The 20,627-nt window shown below is 38.1% G+C and overlaps 1 protein-coding gene across 1 annotated transcript in view; it reads right to left on the bottom strand.

Annotated features, from left to right (window-relative positions):
* The window catches only part of FBXL17 (F-box and leucine rich repeat protein 17), a 557,672-nt gene that overhangs the window by 371,642 nt on the left and 165,403 nt on the right, over positions 1-20,627 (bottom strand). The window contains exon 6 of the mRNA XM_036736154.1: positions 1,438-1,568. Within this exon, the coding sequence (XP_036592049.1) occupies positions 1,438-1,568 (131 nt within the window). The remainder of the gene's footprint in view (positions 1-1,437; positions 1,569-20,627) is intronic.

Raw genomic sequence — 20,627 nt, 5'->3', positions numbered from 1 at the left:
CTACTTTCTTTAATAATTTAGTTTATGCCTATCATTTTCAACAATGTCATTGTAAAGCACAGTATTTCTACTATTTGCATCTTTTATTTAATCCTGTATTAAAATAATCTTGCTTAGGAACACCAGATTAAAATTATTTGAAATTGTTATATTTTACCTACTACACTGAAATGTTTAGTACTTAAATGGGTACTTAAAGCAACTCAAACATTTGGGATTTTTTTGGTCCAGAGCTGAGATTTCATTAGTCTGAGCACCTTGTGGAGTGGAACATCCCTCTACCTATACAGATCAAGTAGCTTGTCTGTAACTTTTAGAAAACATCCTAAAGCACCTAAAAGTTAAGCAATTTGACTATGGTCAAGCAGCTATTAAGTTGTGATTTAAAGTCAAAGGCAAGACTTGAAGACCTGAACACAGGTCTTCCTTAAATTCAAAGCTGGCTCTCTATCCACCAAATAATGTTGCCTCTCACCTATATACTCAATTCAGCTGGATAGAAATAAAATATGAATGTATCACAATTGGGCAAAAATATAATCTCTCTTTTGCTTATACAGTTAATTTAAGAAGTAACATCAAGGAGGATCTTGTTTTTAAGGGGTACTCAATCAGCCTCCTGAGTTTTCTGACATTTAAAAGACCTTAGTAATCAAGAGGTTATTTCTGAAAACAGTGTCACTTTTCCATTTAAATGTGTCTTAATTTTAGTTTGAATAGCATTTGAGGAAAAAGGTTTTAAAAAATTTATTTTCTGAAGAAATTTTGAATATTAGATAGGACACAAGCAAATCTTTAAATTCCTAAGCCTGCTTATAGTCTGTTAATTGTGTAAGGCTGTTTGGTTATAAACATTTACTTTAAAGATTTGCTTATTTGTTTTTCCCCAGGTGAAAGGTATACTTGGGTCAGAATTAGCTCTTTACTTTGTTCTACTGTTGTATTGTTTTGGGGAAAATTTTCTCCATTTCACATACTTTCCACAAGGTATGCCATTGTCTTTTCATTTTCCAAAAAAAAAAAAAAATACAGTTGTAGAAGAACCAAAAGAAAAACCACTTGAAGACACATAAGAAAATATACATGAGTATTTGCATCACTTTATCTAAATCACTCTACCACAGTTTCTCCATGACAAAGTGTAAATAAAATGATCCTGCAACAAAAGACCAACCTTTTGTTTACTTGTGGGCAAATGTTGACAGTACAGAACTCTGCAAAAAATTTTTAAATATTGTAATTTTTTCAAGACATAACAAAATAATACAACACAATGGATGTTCAAAAATGTAACACTAGAGTATAACAATTTCTTGAAATACTATTACAGCCTTAAATTTTCTGTTAAGCTGTTTTATCACTGATAATTTATGCTAAGCATAGAAGGTCAACTATGTTTTCTACGGTAAACTGTTTGTAGGATGTTAAAATGGTTACCTGTCATTAATGATCCAGTTCAGGCAGAGATTGAGGGAGCTAAGGTTTTTGCACCTCTTGACTATTTCCATCACAGTTTCATTATCCAGTTCAGTGATGTGACGTAAATCCAAACTGGAAAGGTTTCTTAACTAATGAGACAAAATAAAGAAGAAAGAGTTAAAAAGTAAGGGCCTCTTGGTTCTATTTCCAAATTAATCTGCTATAAATAGTGAATGGCTAGTTGATACATTACATTATAATTTAGAAAGATTAATTTTAATATCTCTGATAATTAAAATAAAACCTATTAATGACCACAAGTGAAAACCTCTAAGGATAAGTCACTACTACAAGATAAATACATTAGAAAAAAAATAAATGTACCATTTTGAGTAACTGCAATAGATGCAATGACTACAGAGCTTTTAACCCTACATAAAGAAATATTTTATTTAACTATTTATATGACTTTAACGATCTGATCAAGTAAGTTTTCTCATTTTTGAAAAATTGTCATTCTAACTTCCAATTAAGATGGTAGTTTTAAATTCCCTAAAAAAGCCCAATTCAGACAGACACACAGACATATATACACACACAAACACACACGTTGAGGATATAAGTATAAAGAATGAAATATTATGCTCAAAGACCTCACATTAGTGGAGGTGACAACAACACATAAGTATACATAAAGTAATTATGAAAAAATTATTACAAAGTCAATAAATAAAGTGTTTGGGGAGGAGGTCTAGTATTTTTTTTCCTCCATATATATTTTATTTAATATTTTAGTTTTCAACATTGATTTCCACAAGATTTTGACTTACAAATTTTCTCCCCATTTCTACCCTTCCCCCATTCCAAGATGGCACATATTCTGATTGCCTCATTCCCCAGTCAGCCCTCCCCTCTTTCACCCCATTTCCCCCCGCTTTGAGTTCCAAATTCTCTCCCCTCTTCCCTTCCCACCCACCTTCCCTAGGAAGGCAAGCAATTCAACATAGATCACACGTGTATCATTATGCAAAACACTTCCACAATGCTCATGTTGTGAAAAGCTAACTATATTTCCTTCCAACCTATCCTGTCTCCCTTTATTCAATTTTCTTGCTTGACCCCATCCCTTAAGTGTTTGCTTTTGATTACCTCCTCCCCTATCTGCCCTCCCTTCTATCACCCCCCCTTTTTTTATCCCCTTCCCCTTACTTTCCTGTGGAGTAAGATACCCAGTTGAGAGTGTATGTTATTCCCTCCTCAAATTGAATCCGATGAGAGTAAGATTTGCTCATTCCCCCTCACCGGCCCCCTCTTCCCTTCCAATAGAACTGCTTTCTCTTGACACTTTTCTGTGAGATAATTTACCCCACTGTATATCTCCCTTTCTCCCTCTCTCAATATATTCCTCTCTCATCCCTTAAATTTATTTCATTTTTTAAGATATCATCCCTTCATATTCAACTCACCCTGTGCCCTCTGTCTAGATTCCCTTCAACTCCCCTAATACTGAGAAAGGTTTCCTGAATTACACACATCATCTTTCCATGTAGGAATGTAAACAAAACAGTTCAACTTCAGTAAGTCCTGTATAAATTCTCTTTCTTGTTTACCTTTTCATGCTTCTCTTGATTCTTGTATTTGAAAGTCAAATTTTCTGTTCAACTCTGGTCTTCTCATTGAGAAAGCTTGAAAGTCCTCTTTTATTGAAAATCCATATTTTGCCTTGGAGCATGACAGTCAGTTTTCCTGGGTAGATGATTCTTGGTTTTAATCCTAGCTCCTTTGACCTCTGGAATATCATATTCCAAGCCCTTCGATCTCTTAATGTAGAAGCTGCTAGATCTTGTGTTATTCTGATTATGTTTCCATAATATTCAAATTGTTTCTTTTTGGCTGCTTGCAGTGTTTTCTCCTTGATCCGGAAACTCTGGAATTTGTTGACAATATTCCTAGGAGTCTTCTTTTTGGGATCTTTTTCAAGAGGCAATTGGTGGATTCTTTCAATTTCTATTTTACCATCTGGCTCTAGAATATCAGGGCACTTTTCCTTGATAATTTCTTGAAAAATGATATCTAGGCTCTTTTTTTGATCATGGCTTTCAGGCAGTCCAATAATTTTAAAATGATCTCTCCTGCATCTATTCTCCAGGTCAGTGGTTTTTCCAATGAGATATTTCACATTGTCTTCCACTTTTTCATTCCTTTGGTTCTGTTTTATAATATCTTGATTTCTCATAAAGTCACTAGCTTCTACTTGCTCCAGTCTCATTTTTAAGGTAGTATTTTCTTCAGTAGTCTTTTGGACCTCCTTTTCCATTTGGCTAATTCTGCCTTTCAAGGCATTATTCTCCTCATTAGCTTTTTGGAGCTCTTTTGCCATTTGAGTTAGTCTATTTTTTAAGGTGTTGTTTTCTTCAGTATTTTTTTCAGTATTTTTTGGGTCTCCTTTAGCAAGTCATTGACTTGTTTTTCATTGTTTTCTCGCATCATTCTCATTTCTCTTTCCAATTGTTCCTCTACTTCTCTAACTTGCTTTTCCAAATCCTTTTTGAGGTCTTCCAAGGCCTGAGCCCAATTCACATCTTTCTTGGAGGCTTTTGATGTAGGCTCTTTGACTTTGTTGACTTCTTCTGACTGTATGATTTGATCTTCTTTGCCACCAAAAAAGGAACCTAGAGTTTGAGTTTGAGGCTGAGCTTGTTTTCGCTGCCTCTTCATGTTCCCAGTCAACTACTTGACCCTTGAGCTTTTTTGTCAGGATGTCACTACTTGTAGAGTAGAAAGTACTTTGTCCCAAGCTTTAGGGTCCAAGCACTGCTGTTTTCAGAGCTACTTCTACTCCACAGTCAGCCCAGGCTCTGTCACAGCAGCGCTCCTCCTCTCCTAAGAACTGCCAACCAGGAACACAATTCAGATCCAAGCAGGGCACAGCAAGAGAATCTGCCTTTGTGCCCGCAAAGGACTGCTTGCATTCCCGCTCTGATCTGCTGCTAGATTCTTCCCACCATGTGAGCCAGGGACTCGGGAAGCCATTGACACTGGTGCTCTGGAGGCAGCCTCAGGAGCTTCCTGCTGCTGCTACCGCCACCGCTGCACAACCTCCTTCCACCCCCAGAGCTAGCGGCCCGACCGCTCCAAATTTGATTCCACAGTTTCCCCCTAACCTGCTCTTTGGCATGTGTGGGTTGAGAAGCCTGGTAACTGCCCACAGCTCACTGTTTCATGGCCCCAAGGCTTGTTGTGGCTGGCTGACTCCAGGTCTGGTCTGTCCAGGCACAGCCCACACTGGGCTGCCCTCTGCTCTCAACACCGTGTGATAAACCCTTCCCAGTGACCATCCAGGCTCTCCTAGGCTGGAGATCTGTTTCCCTTTGCTATTTTGTGGGTTCTGCAGCTCTAGAATTTGTTCAGAGCCATTTTTTACAGGTGTTTGGAGGGATTTGGGGGGGAGCTTAAGCAAGTCTCTGCTTTCCTGCCACGATTTTGGCTCCATCCCCAAGGTCTAGTATTTGGGGTAAAAAGAAAAGGATTCATACAAAAAGAGCATAAAGAGAGGAGATTCTATGAGATAGAGGTGAGGGAAGGGAGCATTCCAATTGTGAAGGACAGTGAGAGCAAGGACACTGAGATGGAAGACAGGGTGTCATATGTGAGAAGCACAGAGAAGGCCAGTTTGGCTGAACTCCAGCATTTGGGAAGAAGAATAATGTACAATGAGGCTGGAAGATAAGTTGGGTCATAGTTGTAAAGATTTTTAAAGGCTACAGAAAGGGGTTTCTATTTTATCCTAGAGGCAAGAGGGAGCCACTGGAGATCCTTGAGTAGAAGAGGGACATGACCAGAACCATGCCAGTCGATTTTCTTACCTTTATATTAGATGCTGCCAAGCCTTGTTGTGATTCCAATTGTGATTTTTCTGTTGGCTACTTGCAGCAAGGTGCAGGATGGACCTGAGTGGGGAAGGCTTGAGACTAGGAGTGCAATGAGGAGGCCACTGCAGTAGTCTAGGTGACGAGTGATAGAGACCTCAACTAAAGTGAGTCAGAAGCAGGGGACGTTATGGAGGTAGAAGGCAAGATTTAGAAACTAACTGCACTGTAGGGTGAGGGAGAAATTTAGGACACTGAGGCAGGAAAGATAGGTCGGGTCCAGTTTTTAAAAGCCTTTAAAAGTTAAGCAGTTCATATGTGCTCCTGGAAGGAATACAGAGTCACTGGAGTTTACTAAATGGGGGAGTAACACTGTCTGATATGTATTTAAGGAAAATCACTTTGACAACAGTGTAGACAGAGATTTGAGGCAGGGAGACCAATTAGGAAGTCATTTCAACAATATGGCCAAACAGTTATAAGGGCTAGAGAATGGGGTAAATATAAAAAATATTGTGGAGGTAGAAACAAGATTTGTCCACTAATTAGAATAAGAAGCATATTTCAACATTATATTCTAGCAAGGATCTAAAAGAAGATACCAGATAAAATAATGATTAAGAAATCCAAAAAAGAAATATCAACGAGCTCCTTGATTCGGCCCAGGACAGCACAAAAGTCAGTCAGAAGCCAGAAGCAATAGAAGAAGTGTCCAAGAGAAGTTCTTTCTACCTAAGGTGAACAAGGCTAAACACCTGCAGCAGGGACTAGATCACCTGGGTGGGGTGAGGAGAAACCCACAGGAGCACCCAGAATAGTCAGGTATACCATGGCAATGGATTACTGCAATACTCTCACTGAAGAGAGCCACCCACAGATCTCCATTCAAGAATACTGAAGCCTGACAACACATTGTGCACAGATGACAACAAGAGCCAAGGAAATTGAGGAGACTTTATCTTCCCATCTATGAGTGCAGAAAGGGGCAGTACCTCATCTTGGAACAGATAACCAACTTGGAAACTTAGCTTAGTTAGAAATGAGTAAATATATCTCTCATATGAAGTAATATTATGAGCTAAAAGCAGAAGAGTACTCCACAACAGCTAAAAGCCTAATTTCAGAGGCAAAAGGGGGAGGGGGGCTTGGCCACAAGGACTACAAGAGTATGTGGAAGAAATAAAGCTGGTCCTCAAAATCAACCAGTCAGTTAATTACAACTGAATTACTGACTGACTAAGCCTCAACAGCATATTGAAAGGAATTATAAAAGAAACTAGTCAGATTTACTGGAACTAGATAGAATTAACTGGTAACCTAAATTCGACCCTAAAAATGAATGCTCCAAAATGCCACAGCCAAAATCTAGAGCTCTCAGCTTAATGAAAAAATGCTGCAAGTAGCCAAATAGAAAAGATTCAAGTACCCGAAAAACCACAATCAGGATCATGACAAGGCTTGGCAGCAACTAATATAAATGTTTTTGTTTTTTGGTTTTTTTTTGGAGGGGGAAAGGCAGGGCAATTGGGGTTAAGTGACTTGCCCAAGGTCACACAGCTGGTACATGTGTCAAGTGTCTGAGGATGGATTAGAATTTAGGTCCTCCTGACTGCAGGGCTGGTGCTCTACTCACTGCGCCACCTAGCCGCCCCTAACTAATATGAGTGTAAGAAAATCTTGGAATATAATACTCCATACGGCAAAAGACAAATGCTTACAAGCAAGAATAATTCACCATGCAAAAATGAATATAATTCTATGGGGGTAAAAATGTACTTTTAAGAGAATAAAATGCATTCAAGCCTTCTTGCTGAAAAGACTGGAGCTAAGGAGAAACTCTGAAATGCAAATATATTAAGAGAAACCTAGATGTATGATGAAAACACCATTCATCCCCAGAGAAAGAACTGATGGTATCTGAATATAGATTGAAGCATACTTTTTTTAACTTTATTTTTCCTGAGGTTTTTTTTTTGGGGGGGTATGTTTTCTTTTACAACATGACTATTATGGAAATGTTTTGCATAACTACATATGTATAACCTATATAGAATTGTCTGCCTTCTTAATGAGGCAGGTTGGAGAGGGAAGAAGGGAGAAAATTTGGAACTCAAAGTTTTAAAAACAAATGTTAAATTGTTTTTACAAGTAACAGGGGAAAAATAAAATTCTAAATAAAAAAAGGGAAACCTATAAGTGTAATTACATTTAAATAATTAGGAAGGGCTAAGACATGAAGAAGCATACTTTCTAAAGGGGAAGACAACTCTCCCATCATAATCCCACTGTCTTCAAGAGTTACAGAAGGAATTGAGTAACATACCAAAAAAAAAAAGGTAGAATGTGGTTTGGTTTAATTTCCTGGATTTAATGGGGGAGGAGAAAAAAAGAAATACACTGGGAAAGAAATAAGGAAGAAGGTAGAGGAACTTAACTATCTTATGTAATTGAGATGCATGAGAAAAAGATTATAGCATGAAGAAAAAGGGGTAAGGCCAATAGGCATCTCTTTGATCTTCAGTTATTTGAACCAATTGTGTGGGATGGGAGCTGAACGCATGATGAGTTTTAGAAACATATTAAACTAAACAGAGAGGAAGAGGAGAGAGGTTTAAAGGAAAAATACACTAGGGAAGAGAACAGTTAAAATAATAGCAAAACAAACTTCGGAGGGTTGATTAAAAGGCAGTATTAAAAGGAAAGAAAGTAGAAGAACCAGTGATCAGGGTTTGGACAAGGCAAGAAGGGAGAGCAATTGCTTCAACTGTAGATCAGTAGTGGTGATCACATTTCTTTAAACAGCTTTTTTTGGGGGGAGGATGGTGGAAGGCAGGGCAATTGGGGTTAAGTGACTTGCCCCAGGTCCCACAGCTAGTAAGTGTGTCAAGTGTCTGAGGCTGGATTTGAACTCAGGTACTCTTGACTCCAGGGCTGGTGCTCTATGCACTGTGCCACCTAGCTGCCCCTTTTTATTTTTTAAGAGGGAAGTGGGAGCAAGGCGAAGAAAAAGTATTTAAAGGATATGGTGGGGAAAAATACATAATTAGCAATCATGTCCTTAAATATGAACGAAATGAAATCACACACAAAATGGAGAATGATATAGAAATCAGAATGCAACAACATACTGTTTACAGGAAATACCCCTGAAATATAAAAATTCATAAGGAGATAAAATGAAGAGCTAAAGCAGAATTCTTTATATTTCAGATGAACTAAAAAGCAGGGATAGCAACTGTGATCTGGCAAGAGTAAAAACAGATTGGCAAAAGAGAAACAGCAAGAAAAGGCATGATAGGGAGTGAAATAATACCACTAGTTTTTATATATACCTATACATACATACTAAATGGTATAAAACCTAAGTACTTAAAGGAAAATAGAATAGAATAATGGGGAGAAATTGAAAGCAAAACTTTAATAAGGACCTCAACGTGGCCCTGTCAGACTTAAATGAATCTAACAAAAAGAAAAACAAGAAAGAAGTGAAAAGTTTGATATGTACTATGCCTTCTGGTATTTATTGAATAGGAACACTCTTATTTCTGAGCTGTGCAAGGCACTTTTAGAAAAACTAACCAGCTACAAAAACTAACCAGGGTATGAAAATTTCATTATCAAATGTAGAAAAATAAAAATATTAAACACATTATTTTCTGACAACACAAGAAAAATCATAATAAAGGGCTTTTGAAGAAAGGATTGAAACATAAATGGCAATTAAATAATTTATTTTTAAAGAATTGGGTAATAGATGAAATAATAAAAACAGTAGAAAAAGTCAGCTAAGAAGATGAAAATGAGACAATATAAGAACTTTCCACATGCAATCTAAGGAGAAAATGTCTATCTCTAGAAACACTCTATTCAACAAAAAAGAGAGAGAAAGAGAGAGAGAGAGAGAGAGAGAGAGAGAGAGAGAGAAAACATCAATGTATTCATTGATATTCTATAGAGCATATGCTAAAAACAAACTGGAAAACAACAAATCAACAAACACCTGCTAAACACAAAATTGCTAAAACTAGGAGGTGATTATTTATAAACTAATAAAACAGATTAACCACCAGCTAACCTAATTTTAAAAAGGGAGAGGAAAACCAAATTATTCATCTCAAAAAATGAAAAAGGAGAATTCACAACAACTGCAAATGAAATATGGGAATCTCTGAGAAATAATGTCCCCCTTGGAGGCTAAGAAAATCAATAAATGAAATGAATGAATAACAAAATTCATCTGAAAGACAATAAGGTCAAGAATCTCAAGGGAAATCATGAAAAAGAAGTGGAAAACAAGGTCCCAGCAGTACCAAATCCCAAAGTTTGCCACAAAAAAGTATTCACCAAAAAGTATTTGGTACAGATTTGAAATACTGAAATTTGATCAGTAGCAAAGGTGGGAACGTAAGATCCAGAAAAAAAAAACATTTATCACAGTATTTGATAGCCCAAAGACCCAAAGAATAAGAACTCCCTATTTGGCAAATATTGCTTGGAAATCTGGAAAGCAATCTGGCAGTAATTCAGTTTAGACCAAAATTTACACAATATAACACAATAATATCCAAGTGGGTACATGACATAAACATAAAAGGTAATGTCAAAACAAATTAGATGAGGAAAAAACTACTTTTCACAACTATGGATAAGGAAAGAATTCATGACCAAATAAGGAAGAGAAAGGATTACAGAAGATAAAATGGACAATTTTGTTTAAATAAAATTAAACAGTTTTTGCACACACACACACACACAAAAAAACCAATGCAGTTAAATTCAAAGGATTAAAAGTTAAATCAGACTGTTTGGATAGCACATTTCTGTGATAAAGATATCATTTAAACTTATAATTACAAGAGTCATTCCCCAATAAATAAATAAATGGTCAGAGGATATAAATATAGGGAGATTTCAAAGGAAAAAAAAATTTTTTGAAGACATTAACAACCAATGAAAGTGTTCCAAGTCACTGATTATTAGAGAAATATAAATTAAAAGAATGCAGAGGTTATACTTCACACCCATTAGAATGTCAAAAATGACAAAAAAGGAAAATAACAATTGCTGGAGGGGATGTGGGAAAGATAAGCACAATAATGCTATTAGTGTAATCTAGTATTACACTATTCATGTAACCATGAATTGGTCCAACCATTCTGGAAAGCAATTTGAATCTATATCTTAAAAAAAATGTTAAATTATGTATACCCTTTAACTTAATGAAACTACTAATAGAGACATAGACTCCAAAGAGATGAAAGAGGGAAAGATCTTATAAGTGCAAAATACTTTGCAAACATTAAAGCACTATACAAATGTTAAATATCATTGTCATCATTATTATTGTAAGGGTTAATGAGGTCAGCCTAGACAATTAACCTACTCCACTTAAGGTGAGTGATAAGATGCTTATAACCTTATACATCTATCTGGTGAGAATACATTTTGATTGTTCATTAGGTTTGAACACAGCGTAGGGGGCAACAGGAAGTTTGTTCACATTGTACAAGGGACTTAGTCATGCCTTCTGGGACCTGGGTAAAATCATGTAGCTAGTTGGAATCAGAGATGTAAGTGCCTGGCAACAACGAGGAGAGAGCATTTCAGCTAAATCCTTGAGAAGAAACTGATTGGAGGTTGGGGGTAAAGGATGAGAGCACCAGGCCTCATCTTTGGTCTCTGTCTCTCCTCTTCACTGGCTAGGAGTTTCATGAACTTCAAAGGGTGCAGAAGATTTAGACTTTTCGCTTGGCATCCTAGGAGTATCACCAAGAATGGTTGATGATAGTGTCAGTATTGGTGCTAATGATATAATAGACTGGATAAGGAAAATTGATTTAAGTTTCTATAAAGGGCACAGAAGAATAGCTATCCCATACCTAAAGGGAACATTTTGACCAACAAAAGGATTTCCAGGCGCTATGAATTAACTCTTTATCATAGATCCTCTATAAACTTAAGCCCACTTTCCCTTCACTCTATACGTACCTTTAGGAAAGAGCATCACAGACTTTTAGGGAGAATGTTTTATACCAACTGTACAGCCTTTCTAAAACCTAACTAAACTCGGCTGACCAACTGATATCAACTGACAATCATTGTTAGAAATTCAACAGTGGGGAATCATGAATTATAGAGCATCAGAAATATGGTCCACAACCACTCAGAACTACCTACTCCTAGAAACCAAAAAGGCTAAGTAGCAGCTGACCTCTTGAGGACCTAACCTGCCAATGTAAGTAGGGGATTGGGTTAAGTACCCTCAAAGTTTACATGTGATAAATTACTATAACACTTTTTACCATAACAAGCAGCTTAAACTAATGGAGTAGCAATCAGTTGCAGAATAACTGAACAAGTTAGGGCACATTAATATAATGGAATATATTATGATATAAGAAATTTTTTAAAAGAAATGGATTGGGGGGATAGCTATGCCCTCCCCCACCAAAAAAAAGAAAGAAAAAAGCATCACTGAAGCATGTAAGGAAAGAACACAGAAGGGATACAAAGTAGGTTAAGAGGCAACAAAGGTGAAAGAGACAGCTTAAGGACTAACATGCTGAATTAAGTATAAACTTTTGTATGTAAGGAGATTTGTGGTTTCATAAATAATACTCCAGAAACAGTTTCAGTGTTTATCACATTTGGATCAAAATTTAATTTTAAAAAAATTACATAAAATATAGAATTCCGTAAAATCTGTAAACTCACAGAAGTGCTTGGGCACAACATATTTTTTCATATGAATACATTACTTTCATTACAAATTAATGGGTTAACAATAATAACTGCCAGAATTAAAGATCTGCAAAGTATTTTATACAGATCAGCTCATTTGACCTTCACAACCTGTGAGACAGGTACTATCATTATCTCCTTTTAGAGATGTGGAAACTATGCCTCAAAGTACTTACATAACTTGTCTGTGATCATAAATGTTAGTGTGGCTGAGGCAGGGTTTGAACTCAAGTTTTTTTAACTGCCAAAGGCAGCACTGTGGCCTCGAGGCAGCAGGTTCCCCTCCCCTGCTGATACATGCTGCTTTTCCGTGTATTTGTGTCTACAGGTAGGCCCAAACCAGGGTAGATTTTTAAATAAGCCAAGCTTATCTCTGACAGGCTCTTCCATCTCTCTTTCAAACTGAAGAAATAAGAATTTCATTTATTAAAAAAAACCTTAGGAACTTTATGTATCACCCTTCTTAGGAAGATTTACATTTAGCAAAATGATTCTTAGTGCAGGACAAAGAAATGATTTATTAATGGTAGAACAAGAATCATCAGTGCAGGAGACATTTGGATTAGATAATCAGAATATGCCTCAAAATATAATTATTTAATATTAAATTACATAAACCCTTGTGTACCTGGACTTTAGGTATACCTGTCAAATCATCATAAATTATATAATGTTAGAGCTGTGACTTTAGGTAGATATCATTTATGCAGTTCACTTATTTTACAGATGAAAAAACCAAGGCCCAGCAATGTTAAGCGTTCGAAGTCAAACAGTTAATTTTTGGCGTTTAATCAGATGAGAACCCAGGTCTTCATTTTCATAATCCACTGCTTTCTCCATTATCCCAGTTATTTTGCCTAAATTATCCATATAATTTGCCTGAACTCACGCTTCATTTTGCTAGTGACCATAATAATCATCAAATCACTTAAGGTTATAGCAACAAGAAACCTTAAAAGCATAAAGCATGACATGGTAGAAACTGCGTTAGATATAGAATCTAACTACTAGCTTTATTACCAAAGAAAAGTCACAACCATTTCATCATCCTTAAAATGAGGATAGTAATACCTATGGTACCTACCGTCGGGCCATCTTGGGGCTGAACCACCTCGACTGGTGACTGAATACAAACTTGCCTACCTCTAGACCAGACCAGAGTTTAATTCACAATCCATACAGCTACTGAGCCAGGTCACCTTGGCAGCCAGAAGACACACTGGATAGAATGCCTATCCTGAAGTCAAGAAGACCCAAGTTTAAATCCAGTTTTAAATATTTACTAGCTGTGCCTTTGGGCAAGTCACTTAACTTCTGCCTTAGTTTCCTCAACTGCAAAATGCTCATAATAATAGTACTCCCAGGGCTGTGAAAATCCAATGAGATAATATTTGCAAAAGTAGTTAGCATAGTGCCTAGAACATAGTAGATGCTCAATAAATGTTTGTTCTCATCCCTTTCATATGCTTTAACCCTGTTACCAGCCCATTTTTACCCACCTAGACCAGTACCTTGGCTTCAAGTTTCATACCAAATCCCCAGAATCCATAGCCCCAGTACCTGGGGAAATAAATCTACTCAGCTTTGGAACTCCCACCTTTGGGGATGAATCATCTTGATTGATGACTGAATAAAAATGTGCCTGGTCATTACACCTAAACTAGGCTTCACATTCCATTCAGTCATCTACCCAGGCCATCTGTCCCACTTTGGTACAAATCTGTGATTTCACTGTTATAGGGAACTCTTCTCAGTGTGGAAACTCTCTCCACCTTTTCAGGCACATAACAAAAACCCGTCAATATTTTATAGTCTTAGCTGCCTCTGGAAATGAAAAGTTATTTACTCATGGACATGTGGTTAATATGTGTCAGAGGCAAGATATGAACTTGTGCCTTCTTAATTCCAAGATGGGTTTCATATAATAATAACTTACAATAATAAAGCACTGCAAAAGTATAAGTCATTTTGCATGGACTATATCATATGATCTTCATAACATCGTAAGATAAGTAGCACCATTAACATTATTATTGTAACTATTATTCTTCCATTTTATAGCTTTGGAAATTGAGCAATACATTGACTTGGGCAAGGTGAAAAAAATAAGAAAGATTTGCTAATATACCTAAACTATTCTGAGAATTGCATGTTTACAGAATTGTAACATCTACAATTATATAAAACAAAAGGTACATGTTTCATCTTCTATGTGATAAAATTCTAATTTAGATTTGCTCAAACTGGAAGCTTTTTATAATTCCTGAACAGAATTCACCATTCACTGTTGTAGAGAAGCACAGCATTCCAAGGGTGGCTCTTATGTAAGTGGCAAAGAAGTGAATTTGTCTTTTGCAAAAAGAACTCTTCTCTCCTCCTTTCCCCCTCCCACCCCCATTTCCTCTTTAGCACATACATGTCTCAAATATGGAAAGGCATCCTTCAGTACTAAAGTTCCCTTCTCTTCCATTCTATTACATTCAGTTAAATTCCACAAATATTTATTGTGTGCCTATTCTATGCAAAATGCTATCCTAATACAAACATTTAACTTCCAATAAAGCACATATCATATACTGACAGTTACCTGCTAAACTAATATTAATACATCTGTTTGGCCATCTGGACCTGAATTTTACTGCCCTCAAAAGTCAGTTCCTGGTTTGCAGACTCCTGCTACTAACTGTCATGCAGCCCTTTCACAGCACCTGTATGTGATTATCATTTTATTAAAACTTATATAAACAACTCAGGCAACTACACCTCAATCATATCCCTGTCATGGGAATTTCAAACTATTGCCCTTGGATATTTCATAAAAATCTATCTAAAACATTCCCTCTACCCTTATCAGAAACAAATCACACAAACCAAGTTCCTGACATTTTAATTAAAGTCATTCTCTTTATAAGAGATTAGTCATCTTCATCAGTGATGCATCACAAGATTTGATTATGTAAAGGTTGACAAACCCAATCTCATAAACAATCCATTCCAATATTTCAACATTTAGTCAAGGTACTTAAAGGAAACTAAGGAACTCAGAGCATAAGTGAACATATTTTATTGTTATTTTATCTGGTTTCATAACCTTGCACTACTGGTGGGCAGACAGTTTCATTTATTATTTTTTGAAAGTTTAAGATATGTTTCTTTTGTGAACCTGTATTCAAAAAACACAACCCTCCTTTGGGAGAGGGGTGGAGGGAAAGATAAATGCCAGCTAAATTCAGCCAATTTATCATGGAGAGGCATCAGTAGGGAAAGGTCCTTATTATTAGATGGCTGAAGAGTGTGTCTGATATCACTGCAGCCAATGATCTGAGACCCAAAGGAAGTCAAGGAAGTATATAGGTTTGAAAAGGAAGGAAAATGTCCATCTGGATGGGACTGATGGGGGAAAGCAGTATGAGGCCTCAAAGATAAGGAAAAGAGATCATGGAAGAATAGGTCTCATAGATACATGGTCTCCAGAGAAGTAGGAGCAGAGATTGTCAGTCTATAACATTGAGGGAAAAAAAAAGCCAACTTCCTACAAAGGTTAGTGACAGCGTTTTACATCAAGTCAGTGAATTTGCTTCAAGCCAACAAACCAGAAGAGAGAGGACAGAGAAGCTTCCAGAGGACAAAGTCATTAACTACTGTTGAAGAAAGAAAGAAGGAACCGCTAAAGGTCAAGACTAGAAGGCTTAAACCATTGCTGGGGAATGGAAACCAATTAGAGAAAGGTCAGGAAGCAGGTGGAAGCAAGTCTCCATTCCTTATGGTTTAAAAAGCCCTGAAAGTCTCATTTGTGAGGCTGGTGGGGAGAAGATAATGCTTCTTGAAGTATTGGGCTCCTACACCGAGAGCTAAAGAAGCATATTCTTGAAGGAATGAAAGATGGTACAGCTTTGTCAAAATCTCTCATCAACTAGAAACTATCTATATGCCTGTTTATTTTGAGGACAAAATTGGAAAGTAAAGGTCTGGTCATGTGAAGTTCCTCTTATTTATTCCTAGAGAAAGAGAGCTTAAGTATGGTCTCATCATTAAGTCTATAGTTACTGGTCCATGGGTTCCTTTTTTCACTTCCCCACTATGTGGTCCACTCCTTTACTGCCAACATTCTCTCAGGATAAAATAAAAATTAGCTTATTTTTATTTAGAGAAGCCCAGTGTAAAAGTACATACAAGCGATAGCACACCAGCCCTGGAGTCAGGAGGATCCAAGTTCAAATCCATCCTCAGACACTTACTAGCAACGTGACCCTGGGCAAGTCACTTAACCCCAATTGCCTCCAAAAAAATACAGGAAACAAAGTTTAAAGAAAGCAAGAAAACTCCCAAGGGCAACAGATGCTATTTCACTAGGTACTTGTGAGAAAGTAGAAGACAGAAAAGTGGAGAGGGGATAAACTCACCAGGATCCAGTAACACTGAAGTGAGGGAAATTGCGAAATTATATCCAGGCAGCTCATTCTTCAAGCAGGTTAGTAATCCAAATGAGGTTTCAACCATTCATAATATTATACTCCATTCTCAGGGGCAGCGCCTTCACTTGCAAACATCTGGCCTCAGAGCTGTCATACAAGCAAATCCCCAGGCCCCTTCCCACTATGGAGGGCTCCACACTTCCCTGACTTCCCCAACCCCTCTAAATGGCCTTCCATGATTATTCCCCAGCTGGGAAAAACTACACTTTCCCATAGGCCTCCTTCATAAGATGGAGCTACACAAGCAAAGGAGCTGTAATCAAGAAAGATCAAGTAAAGATAGTCTGGTATGATGGAGTGATTAATATGGGGAAATATATAGCACTTTGTAAACCTTAAAGCACTAAATAAAGGACAGCTATTATTATTGGAGGACTGGCCGTGGCAGTTACTAGCTGTGAAATGGAGACAGTAATAGCACCGACCTTTCAGGGCTGTTTTGAGGAGCAAATGAGACTGTTCTTCTAAAGTGCTTTGTAGCCTAAATAACTGCTATCCATTGTTGTTGCTATGATTTCGAGCTTACCTTTCTAGGCCTTAGCTTCCTCCTCTGTAAAATGCAGTCAATGATAATTGCATTAATCTACCTCACAGAGTTGGTGTGAGGAAAACCCTTGCACTCTATAGCAAGCATTCTATAAATGTGAACTCTTAGCTCTTGCTTTATGTCTGTAAACAGGCTCCGGAATCATTGTTGGAACTTTTACCAGTGGAACTTTTCACCTCACCTGGTTTCTGCCACTATAATGCCCCCATCCCCTATAAACTTCCACATGGGTGCTGTGGTAAACCCTCAAATGCCTTTAAAAAAAAGTATTGTGCACATTTTTTCAAAGCAAACAAAAGATGTTCTCCTACTAAAATAAAACTTGAGTGGCAGGGAACTCAGGCTCATGAAAATAAATGGCAGCAGTGAGAGTCCACCGTGGACCATCAGCAAGCCAAGGCCTATGGCTCATTACTACAAGATAAGACTGGGGTCACAGGAAACAGCAGGCCTGTCAACACACTAATACTGCTTTATTTTTAAACACCTGGCTTTTTGCCCATGTAACAGGGAGCTGGCACACACAGGCTTATAAACACGTGCAGTGCGTTCAGTTGATACAATGCCCACATAGAATTCAATGGCATTCAAAAGGCACTAACCGGACAAGATGTTTCCTCTCTCTTGCTTAGCTGAGAACGGAAAACATACTGCTGTGAGGCTCTGGGTGGGGACAGCCACGAATGTAGGCCTCTGTTCATTGCCTCATTGCACCCGTTTTCTCCTTTCAGATGAGGGAAAATCAGAGATACCTGTAACTAATTGAGCTTTGAAAGGTAAACAGAATGGACCACACAAGACCAATAAAGGGAGCCCAGCCCAGTGTTCGCTACCAGCCAAAGCACTGGTACAGAGTGGGGGCCAACTCTAGAGGATGTTGAGACCATAGGCCATAGTGTACCCCAAGGTGTTGATGGAAATTTTTTCTTATGCCTATTCTTGCTATATCTTCCTAGTATACATCTTTGTAAAAGCTAATAGATGTTAATTGGCCACGTGAGATCAAACACTCAGGGATATGTCAAGAACCTTGAGGGAAAATGTAGCCTTCCTTGCTCTGTTTTCTTTCGCAACTTTTTCATACACGACTTTACAGTAACAATTTAAAAGTAAAACAAAACAAAAACAGCAGGGCTTTGCCTATGTGATCAGTGTCCACAAGACAACGATGAGATCACTGCTCTACTTTTTCTGTCCTCACAGGGGGAGGTGGGTTCCACCCCCCTCCTTGTTCCCCCCGAATCTAAGTAGTAGCACAAATCTATACTTTTAACAATTCCAGAAAAAATCATTTCCAATTCTTGGAATGACCTTTTTGCCTTTCTTTTTTCTTCTCAAAAATTCATTTTTTTTCCTTCCTTCTCAAATACTTGAAAGGAATTCCAAAAACTCAGTTTTAAAAATCTCCCAACTGGGGAGACAAATTGTTAGTAGTGCATGTGGAAAGTAAATCCAGAGTCTCTCGTTAGCGCTCATTGATTTCAATGGGCAAAATCAAACAATAATTGGCCATGGCCACAGTGTAGTGTAGTACAAAAGGACTAGCTATAGAATCAGAGAACCTTGGTTCAAATTCTGTATCTGATGTTGCTCGTATTAGACAAGTCACTTAACCTCCTGGGCAGACTAGATAGACTTCTCGTGTTCCAATCACAGAACATTTCTCTTCATGCATATGAGAATTCATCAAAGGCACCTCCTCCCATTACCAAAACAACACAGGGCCTGGCATACAGCAGGTGCTTAATAAATGTTTAATGACTGACAATGCTTCCCCATTTCCTCCCCTCTTTTCAATACTCTTTGTCCACTTCTACAATCTTCAACTCATCAACTCCTCAGTTCTCTCCCAGGCCCTTTTCCCCATCTAGACCCCCTTGATAAACCAGCTCAACTCAATAAAGTCCCCAGATTGTACCCTGCCCAGCCTCAGCCTTGGATCACTTCCCTCATCTGCTGTCTTTGTTTCCATACACATGCTGAGTGTAGGTAGAAAAATCACAGCTGTTCTGATTCAGTCCAATACAAATTTATGGGACACAATCTCAATTGGGTATGCCCTGCCGCTAAGCAATCCTACACCTCCCTAATTAACTCACTCTCCCACTCTCCACAGCAGCTTTTCCAAAATTTTTCATGCCTCTTCAAACCTCCTATGGCTCATCCTCTCCTACCCTGTCAATTGAGAACCTTGTCTCATATTCCACTGAAAAAATTGAGGCCATTCATCAAGAGCTCCCTCCCCTGCCCTCCTCCTCTTCATATCATATCAACAGAATGCCTCCCCCCACTCTCTCCTTCAGGGCTCTCAGAAAACAATGTGGCCCTTCACCTTGAAAACCCTACTACCTACACAAGTGATCTCATTCTATCCCATTTCCTCCAGCAGTTTGCTTTATCATCCCCACTCTCCCCATATCTCCAATCTCTCCCTGTCTAGTGGCTCCTTCCCTACAAATATGCTCATTTACCCACCCTCAAAAAACCCTCACAGCAATCATTCTTTATCTCTTCTGCCTTTTATAGTTAAACTCCTTGAGAAGGCCTCTCTAAACTCTCTCTGGTATGGCTTCTGACCTCATTATTCAACCAGAACTGTTCCTTTCAAATTTTCCAGTGATCTCTTAATTGCAGGTCTTGTCTCAATCTTCATCCTTCTTGACCTCTGTACAGATTTTGACCCTGTCAATTACCCTCCATTCCTTGATATTTTCTTATCTCTGGGTTTTCAGGACTTCTATTTCTCCTCCTACCTAGGTAACTGTTCCTTCTCTCTTTTGCTGGCTCTTTATCCAGCTCATGCTCACTAAACTTGGCTGTCCCACAGGATTCCGTCCTGGATCCTCTTCTCTTCTCCCCTATACTACTTCACTTGGTAACCTCGTCAATTATCATCTGTTTTTAGAATTCTCAAATCTGCTTATCCATTCCTAACCTCTCTGTTGCCCTCCAGTCTCCCATTTTCAACAGCCTATTGTACATCTCAATGGATGTTCTGTAAACATCTTAAACTCAATGTATTCAAAAACAGACTTATCTTTCCCCCGCCAAACACTCACTCCCCTGATCCCAACTGCCCCATTACTGTCAAGTCCATCACCATCCTCTCAATGGCTCAGACTTGCAGCCCAAGTGTCACCCTCAGCTCCTCACCCTCACTCACCCTCCACAACCAATCAGTTGCCAAGGCCTGTTGATTTCACTTTTTTCACTCAGCACTCAGACCTTACCAGTACCAGTATCTTCTACCTCTCTGACTAGAGGGTGGAGCCCTGAATTCTTCAATCTCTCTTTAAGGAGGTGGCACAGGACATCTCATTTCTCATCCAGCTGTACCCATTTTTGGGCCTCTTTAACTTTTCTACTATCCCCCCAAGGAAGGTACTCCCTTCTTTTTTCAGCTTTCTTTTGTGTGTTGTCTTCCTCTAATATATTGTATGTTCCTTGAAGACAGGGACTTTTTTTTCCACTATTTTTTATCCCCAGGGATTAGCAGAGTACCTGGCACACAGCAGATGATAAGTATTTACTGACTGGCAATATCTCTCAAAAACACCTCCTTCTCTCGTCTGGTAG

This window comes from Trichosurus vulpecula, chromosome 1 (assembly GCF_011100635.1).
Source record: "Trichosurus vulpecula isolate mTriVul1 chromosome 1, mTriVul1.pri, whole genome shotgun sequence".
Classification (NCBI taxonomy): Eukaryota; Metazoa; Chordata; class Mammalia; order Diprotodontia; family Phalangeridae; genus Trichosurus; species Trichosurus vulpecula.
The sequence above is the reverse complement of the archived record's forward strand: the minus strand, read 5'-3'. Positions and strand labels throughout refer to the sequence as shown.